Source organism: Neoarius graeffei, chromosome 12, assembly GCF_027579695.1.
Source record: "Neoarius graeffei isolate fNeoGra1 chromosome 12, fNeoGra1.pri, whole genome shotgun sequence".
NCBI lineage: Eukaryota > Metazoa > Chordata > Actinopteri > Siluriformes > Ariidae > Neoarius > Neoarius graeffei.
In genome coordinates this window covers 82,722,817-82,731,574 of record NC_083580.1, presented here as the reverse complement: position 1 = coordinate 82,731,574, position 8,758 = coordinate 82,722,817, and the positions used below count along the sequence as shown (strand labels likewise).

The 8,758-nt window shown below is 42.5% G+C and overlaps 1 protein-coding gene across 1 annotated transcript in view; it reads left to right on the top strand.

The window, feature by feature from the left end:
• The window catches only part of atg4a (autophagy related 4A, cysteine peptidase), an 11,277-nt gene extending 2,879 nt beyond the window's left edge, over window positions 1-8,398 (top strand). Inside the window, exons 5-13 of the mRNA XM_060936574.1 lie at window positions 2,009-2,110; window positions 2,291-2,363; window positions 3,382-3,461; window positions 3,539-3,804; window positions 4,216-4,294; window positions 4,777-4,922; window positions 5,393-5,449; window positions 5,549-5,660; window positions 7,675-8,398. Coding sequence (XP_060792557.1) covers window positions 2,009-2,110; window positions 2,291-2,363; window positions 3,382-3,461; window positions 3,539-3,804; window positions 4,216-4,294; window positions 4,777-4,922; window positions 5,393-5,449; window positions 5,549-5,660; window positions 7,675-7,739 — 980 coding nt within the window. The 3' untranslated portion in view covers window positions 7,740-8,398. The remainder of the gene's footprint in view (window positions 1-2,008; window positions 2,111-2,290; window positions 2,364-3,381; window positions 3,462-3,538; window positions 3,805-4,215; window positions 4,295-4,776; window positions 4,923-5,392; window positions 5,450-5,548; window positions 5,661-7,674) is intronic.
• Window positions 8,399-8,758: the final 360 nt, after the last annotated feature.

Genomic DNA, 8,758 nt, shown 5'->3' with positions numbered 1-8,758 from the left:
CTGAAAACCCGATTTGTGTCCAGACATTTTGTTCTGCTACCAACGATCTAACCCGTCAGGTCTCGTCTCTCGAGCCCGCGATGATTCCCGTGGGAAGGGCAACAATTGATACATTTTTACAAACAGCCAATAGGGAGGTTGCATCGTTCAGGCTCTTCTTTGCTCAGACACTCAGTAATGGAGACATGATAGTAGTCCACCCTCCCGCTCTCTCCATTCAGTCAGCGAACGTCACACAGGAAGTGAACCCCAGCGGGTCATAGAAACTTGCGCAGGAGAAGAATGGCTTTTTTATTTGTAGGCTATGGAAACTTTGAGGAACGAAATAAAAACCGGTATTAACCGGTTACCATTATTTTTAATAAGCGTTTCTGTTCCGGAACATAAAAAATAATAAAGTTTCTGGTTTCGTTTCTGTTCCATGTGAAATAGAAAAAGTTCCCGGTTTTCGTTCCTTGAACCGGTTCAAAGCCCTGGTTATAAATCAACACTCATCAGAGTTACTGTGCTCGCTTATCTGTGACCATTCATGCTTCCATCTGCACACCACACACTGGATAGAGTAGCACCAAGAGACTGACACTGGCCACTTTATTAAGAACACCTGTACTGCTGCTCATTCATGCAGTTGTTCAGTTGTGTGACTTCGAGAGCTTCAGTTGACCTGTATCTTCATGATTTAATGCATTACAGAATCAGAATTTCAGAATCAGGTTTATTGCCAAATACATTCTCACATACTACAAATTTGCTTTGGTGGTTGGTGCTTGAACAGTTAGAATAGAAGAATTTGGCAAAGACAAGAAGTAGCTATATACATAGAATAAGACATAGAAGAATCTGAAATATACACATTTGAAAAGTGAACATTTTTAAGGGGAACGTGCATGAGTTGTTGGAGTCCAAGCTGTACAGTATGACCCGGAATGTGTAAAAACAGGTCGCATGATGAAGATGGAGAAGAGATATGATATGAATGTGTGTGAGAGGAAAAGAATATTTGTAATGGGCGAAGTCAATAACCAAGCTAAACAGTGTGTGCTGGAATGTGCAATAAAAGTTCACAGAATGGAGATGTATGGCATAACCTTGAAATATGCAAAATCGCAGTTCAGAGACGAAGTGCATTAACGTCACAGATTGGAAGTGTGAGGTTCGAGTCAGTGGGGTCTCTGACCTTATTGATGAAGAAGCTGCAGTGGGGAAAAAGCTGGCCTAATGGTGTGAGGTTTTAATTCTAATGGGCCGTAACCTCCTACTAGAGGGGAGTGATTCAAAAAGTTTGTGTCCAGGGTGAGAGGGGTCAGCCACAATCCTTTCTGCTCTCCTCAGGGTCCTGGACTCGTATGTGTCTTGAAGAGACGGAAGGTTGCAGCCGATTGTCCTCTCAGCAGAGCGGATGATGTGCTGCAGTCTGCCCTCGTCCCTGGCACTGGCAGCAGTGTACCAGATGGTGATGGAGGAGGTGGGGATGGACTCAGTGATGGTGGTGTAAAAGTGCACCATCATTGTCTTTGGCAGATTGAACAACTTCACCTGCCACAGGAAGAACATCCCTCTGCTGTGCTTTCTTGGTGAGAGAGCAGGTGTTCATCTCCCACTTAAGGTCCTGGGTGATTATAGTGTCCAGGAAGCGGAAATACTCCACCGAGGTCACTGTGTAAAAATTACCATGTTGGATAACTGTGTAAATGAGTCGGTGTAGAGGTGTTCCAAATAAAGTGGCCAGTGAGCGTGTGCTGTAGGTCCTGTGTTCTCAGATACTTAAATTATTCTCACACTTTATTTACAGCCGATCTTCTGTTTCCTGTGCTGATGGTTAGCATCAGTGTGGCCAGTTAACGTAGAAATGAATATAAATGAAGTTTGTTCAGCTGAAATTCAGATGTTATGAAGCTCCACAGCTGCAGTCGTCTGAATGAGAATGTGTTTGATTTTGTTCGCTGGAACATGAAGCTGTGTGTGTGTGTGTGTGTGTGTGTGTGTGTGTGTGTGAGAAACGCTGTAGTGTGGCGGTGGGTGAGTGAGAGACGTCAGCCTGCTGAGTACCAGCGCATCCTCCACTGCTTTCTGGACAGAAAAGATAGCTGCTATTCAATTCACCAGATGGGTATGTGTGTGTGTGTGTGTGTGTGTGTGTGTGCGCACACATGTAGCATGCAAATGAAAAGTTTCATCCTGTACACTCTTGAGTCCACTGATTCATTTCGTGGTGTTTTACTGGGTAATGACACCAGTCCAGTTTAATGTCTCTCTCTCTCTCTCTCTCTCTCTCTCTCTCTCTGAGCAGCTCAGATGGGGGTGGGGGAGGGTAAATCAGTCGGAGAGTGGTACGGTCCAAACACAGTCGCGCAGGTCCTCAGGTAAATGTCCTTCTCCATGAAAATGTTGTTTTTCCTTCAGAACAGTGACAAATCTGCACCAGTGCAACCAGTGAGACTCAGTGAAGTGGAAACGCGAGACAGTCAGTGATAATTTAATTTATATCCAGACCTGGGTGTCACTGCCTTCCTTTATCAAGCCGTTATTTATTATTATTATTATTATTATTATGTTCTTCTGTCTGAATCCTCATGTGAAAGGAGCACGAACCTCAACAACACAAAAACACGTCGCATCTCAATCAAATCTCCAGGGACCCGATGTGTGTTCTGTCTCTGGAACATTCAGGAATTTAAATCTCATTGAGAAGAAAACATTTTAAATCATGTTCATCATGTGAGTGTGTACTGAGAGGAGCCATGGAATTTATTTTACACAATTAGTTTAATTGGAAATTGTGTTTGTTGATGTGAACTGCACCTGCGCTGGTTGCCACTTTGGTGCTTAAATAGTGGCTTTTCAATCGTTTACATAAAGTATTTATATAATAATTACATAATTGTAATATAGAACATATTAAAATGACAATATTATATAAATATATTATACATATTTCCCCTTTTATAGAAACACATTTATATAAATAATTCTGGACACATCGTCAGAATTTTGTTTACAAAAACAAGTTCAAAAAATTGTGAACATTGGTGAATAAAAACTTAGCTGAATATAAAATTACAGACAAGCATCAGGTGTCTGTAAATGTAGAAGCAATGTTTATGACTGAATAATAAACGTGACGCTGAGGAACAGAAGCCCAGAGTCTGTGGTTTCTGCGTCTCTCACTGGAGAAGCAGCAGCAGCTCTAAACACTGAGATATGGAGACGAGTCCGTGACGCGGTTTAACGTTTTCTCTTAAATCTCTGCTCTGAGAATTCAATATTCAGTGCAGAGTTAGTCTACTTTAGCACTACAGATAAACTGTGTTGATATTTAATGATTTGATATGATTTTATAGAGAGATATTTATATTTATCGCTGTATATTTTCCATCACAGGAAACTCACACTGTTTGATGATTGGAGTTCGTTAGCGGTTTACGTGTCGATGGACAACACTGTAGTGATCGAAGACATCAGTAAGACTTCAGCTGATATTCTCTTTAACTGGAATTGGTTTAGAGTGAACACAAAACACTTATGCTCCCCCCCCCAGAGAAACAGTGTCATCAGGAAGTGAGGTCCCCTCAGTGTATCTCTGGTGGGGTCGAAGTTCCTCCATTGGGTGAGTCGTCGTCGTCGTCGTCGTCATCATCAGGACACAAGCTGACAGACGACCCAGAGCAGCGCTACGCCCCGGGCCACGCCTCCCATTCCCAAAGGCATTCCCAGCATTCCCTGGACTGGAGGCCTCTGCTGCTGCTTATCCCGCTCCGCATGGGCATCAACAACATCAACCCCGTCTACATCCAGGCCCTGAAAGTACACAGACATCAGAGTCTAATCTCCCCGCACTCCTCACAGCACGTTACCGCTGTACTGTATGTTCAGATAATGATGTAGAGGAAGTTATTATTGGTCTTAATGTTATGATAGAAACACAGATAATTTAATTCATGTCACATCGAGACCTCGTTTGGTTCCATTCAGAAGTCGTTTCAGTCCACACTGGCCACAGTGACATGATAAACCCACGATACGATACGATACGATACGATGGTTTACATGCCTTGTCTGGTGTGAATCTGCAGTAAAGTTCTGATGGTTCTGTGTGATTGTGTGCCTTCACACCAGCAATGCTGAGGAAATTTACAAAGATGGTGTAAAGTGCAGTGGAGTAAATTTAATCATGTTGTATCATGTTTTTAATCCAAATCTTTTCTTTAAATGAAGGAATGTTTTAAGATGCGTCAGTCTTGTGGAGTGCTCGGTGGAAAACCCAACCTGGCTTATTACTTCATTGGATTTATAGGTGAGTTCTCACTCCAAAGCCACGTTACTCTGCTATACACAACACAGCCCTAAACAAAACACGGGGTGGTTTGGTGGGTGTGTGGGTGGGTCCAGGCTGGATTGTTTTTTACAACAAATAAACAAGATTGATGGATTAAAAGACAGTAAAACTCCATGTGATTAGATTTTGGGCTCAGATGAATTCGGCTTGTTACTGATCTCGATCCACTTCATTTCTGAGATCAAGAATAAAACTGAGTGATTTGATTTTTTTGCTGTTTAAGTCTAGATTTCTGTTTTGTCGTGATGTTCTCTGAAATATCTGTAAACCCAGGAATGGGGGGTCGAGTTCCTGATGTGTGTTAACTGAAAACTAACGCACTTTTTCCCACTGTTTCCTTGCGAGTCCTCTAGCGCGGAGTTTGTGGTTGAATCGTTTCACTGTTTATATTAATGTTCTCAAAATGGCCCAGTGTTTGTTCCCACATTCGCTGTCCCCAGATGATGAGCTGATTTATCTGGACCCTCACACCACTCAATCAGCTGTGGACTTGGAAACGGACCTCGGGGTGGACGACCAGAGCTTCCACTGCTACAGGAGTCCTCATCGCATGAAGATCACCAGCCTGGACCCGTCTGTAGCTCTGGTGAGGCTGAAGGAGTGAAAGAGTCAGAATCAAACCCACACCAGGGGCCCGAACGTTAATTATCAGACACCCTCTGGGGTAAAGGGGGCAACTAGCAGAGACGCTGAAGTTCAGTAGCAGTATGGGTTCTGTGTCAAAATCTTACTCCATTAAAAGTTAATATTTAACTGATTTAAAAAAATAATATTTATTAAACATTATTCTGACTCAGATAAGCCTAGCATTTGACTCAATGTTTATTAATATTTAATAATGTTTAATATGTAAATTGATTGACAGCAGCTGGGTGAGAAATATAAAAAACGAAATCCTCGAGAATTTTAACAAGTAATTTGAATCTTGAAATGAAAAGAAATGAAAGTTTCCATCTGCTATTGTCAGTGATAAACATAATTTATTAAATTTCAAAATAAACAATCCTTTTTAACACAAAACCAAATGTGTGCGTGTGTGGGTGCGTGTGGTACCAGGGCTTCTTCTGTAAGAGTGAAGAGGACTTTGACAGCTGGTGTAATCAGGTTCAGCAGGTAGAACAATAAATAAATAAATAAATGATCCTCTTTGTTGAAGTGTTTGTGACTTTACTGGGGTTTGAACTTTAACCCTTTCTGCTTGTGACCTTTAAGGAAATCCTGAAGAAGCGAAACCTGCGGATGTTTGAGCTGGTGGAGAAGCATCCGTCTCACTGGCCACCGTTTGTTCCTCCGACTAAACCTGAGGTCCAGACCACAGGAGCAGGTGAGAGCACTGACCCCGCCCTCACATCGTGGGTCTGTAGAGGAGTCAATTAACATAGTTCCTCAGTGCCGGCGCGGAACCGGAGACTTTACTGCTGTAGGGCGACGCTAATGACGACAAAAAACACCATGACTACAGCAGAGATGCGCTCAGACTCGACTTCTACTACAAACGACATCATCATCATCCAGTCATCCACCGTACAGTCCCTGCAGCTTGTTTGGCAAAATTTCAGCCCGACGCTCAAAAACCCCACAGAAAATCTGAAACTCACCCAAAACATTCAGCTGTTGGATAAGAGAGACATTTCTCTTCTTTTTCTCAGCTTTTACTGAGGAACAACACTTCACAGGCCATAATCCCCCTTTCCCAATCTCTGTACATCTCACACACTCACTCACTCACTCTCTCTCTCTCTCTCTCTCTCTCTCTCTCTCTCTCTCTCTCTCTGCACATACACGGTGCCTTTTTGCAGAAATCACATTTAATTTCATTTTACAGAAAGTACATTTAATTCCAGTTATTTGCTCCAAAACAAGGTTCAAGTGACTTTTAAAGAAACCCAATCTGGCAGCCCAGTCATTCAGTGACTTTCTACTACAGTTTTGTGCAAAATGGAAGCAATTAAAACAAACAAACAAAAAAGGTGCCAAAATCCAGTTGTGAGCGATGTGTTTCGTCTGAGTGATATTATGAGATAAAAGCTGGTTTTCTCATGATTGTCTTTCCAATTCAACACAGATATTCACACTGTGATTTTTGTTGGTTTTGTTCCTCGTCATGTCATGTGATTTTAAATACAAATAATTAGCTTCCATCTTAATTTTGTGAATTATTGCTTAGTTGTATCATCTGAAAAACCACCTCATGTGAGCATGTAAATATTTGTGCAGTATTTGAGTTTTTTATTTCATGTGTTTCTCCATTTACTCATTTTTAGTTCACAATTTAAAATGTTGCATAAACCCTGTTAATAGTGTGAGCGCAGGGCAGTGTGAGTCCTGCCCCGGTGGACCTGTTTGCACTTGTTGCAGTACCCATCCTGGCCACTAGGTGCAATAATAAGGCTATGGTGCTAAATGTGGCAGTGAGCGCGTGACGCCATGCAACAAAGAAAAACAAGCGAATCAGCAGAACATTGGCTTTTAGCTATTCGATAACGACCTTTTAACTTGTTGGACCCTGAAAAGGGGTAGAAATTAGAAGTGTGGAATAATCTGGAGGACATGAAGCTGATTATTTGTTAAAGTTAATAAACAGTGGGGCTCTGTGGTGAGTCTCCGCAGTGGGCAGTTTGTTCATCTTAAAGTATTTCAGATTTAGTTGAAGTTTACATTCAGCTACACAAAACTACACTGGGAAAGTCTTCTGCTTTAATGGACTTTAATAATCACTTTAAATTGAAGAGTTTTTGTGTGAAACTGAGGAAATCCTCCAGCCTCACTTTGGTCCTCATCTCATTATCTCTAGCCGCTTTATCCTGTTCTACAGGGTCGCAGGCGAGCTGGATCCTATCCCAGCTGACTACGGGCGAAAGGCGGGGTTCACCCTGGACAAGTCGCCAGGTCATCACAGGGCTGACACATAGACACAGACAACCATTCACACTCACATTCACACCTACGCTCAATTTAGAGTCACCAGTTAACCTAACCTGCATGTCTTTGGACTGTGGGGGAAACCGGAGCACCCGGAGGAAACCCACGCGGACACGGGGAGAACATGCAAACTCCGCACAGAAAGGCCCTCGCCGGCCCCGGGGCTCGAACCCGGACCTTCTTGCTGTGAGGCGACAGCGCTAACCACTGTGCTGCCCCCACTTTGGTCCTTTTAAAGCTAAAAAAAAAAAGAATAAAAGTGGGGCACCGCAGCAGAGTGAGATCGGAACCTGTGTGGAAGAACTGATCTAAAATATTTCTGATATAAAGCTGATCGAAAATATTTCAGGTCCTTACTCATGGATGTGGTTTCAGTGTTTTGGTGTTTCATCGCTGGTTGTGTTTGTTCTCTGTAGAGTTCATCGAGTCCACAGATAAACTGTTTGAGTCCGAGGACGAGTTTGAGATCCTGAATGTTTGAGCTCCGCACAGTTAACCTTCAGGCAATCGGAGGATGTTCAGGATTGTGTTGAAGCATCAGCGTTCTACTGATCCACCACGCCCAAGTGCCTCGAATCAACAACAAGCACAACACCGAGACGCAAAAACAATAAATAAGCAATAATACACCAGGACCTAAAGACCATGGGACAGTCAGACTTCTGGAATGAAGGACAGTCAGTATTTACAGCATAAACACCTGTCTCACTCTCTCTCACTGTGGAATACTGGGTTTAAAAAAGAGAAAAAAGCCAAGGATTACTGTAGCCACTGTAGGTGATTTTAGCTCCATTGATAGAACTCTGTTTTATAAAACTGTTGGTTGTATGAACATTGTACTGTATCACAGCATCTCCTGTTGCACAGAATCTGCGAGAGAACAAACCTGGAGATGCCGATGGTGTCTTTTTAAAAGCCATGACACACACACACACACACACACACACCTCCTGCATAGCAGGAGTCAGATATGCACAACTCTTTTACTCAGTGTTGTCAGAGGGGAAATGGTGAAAGTGCCTGTTGGAAGGTTTTATCGTGCAAATGTTTTTTCCCCTCGTAAACAGGTTCAATAATAACTTCAACAAATTGCACATTCATGTAAATATGCTTGAAAATAAAGATATTTAATGCACCCTTTCTCCAAGTCTCGATGGGATCTGTAGTAGATTTCACACGTGGAGATAAAATCTGAGATAAAAATGTGCCCAAAGGTTCATCAAATGAAAAGAAATAATTTCAAAATGAGACACGGAGCATTCTGATGTTTATCCATCAGTAAAACTCTGAGGTTCTTTACATTGTTATAACTTTACACTCACTGACCACTTTATTAGGAACACCTGTAAGCACACCCACTCAGTCAGTCACGTGTCACAGTGACGCATAAAACATAGCAGAGAGCCCCAGGTGGGTGGAGCCTGTCCTGCTGTGATCCTCACTGTGTCCAGCAGAGGGCAGCACTGACCAAGCTGCTCCACAATAACAGAGTATTTTGTC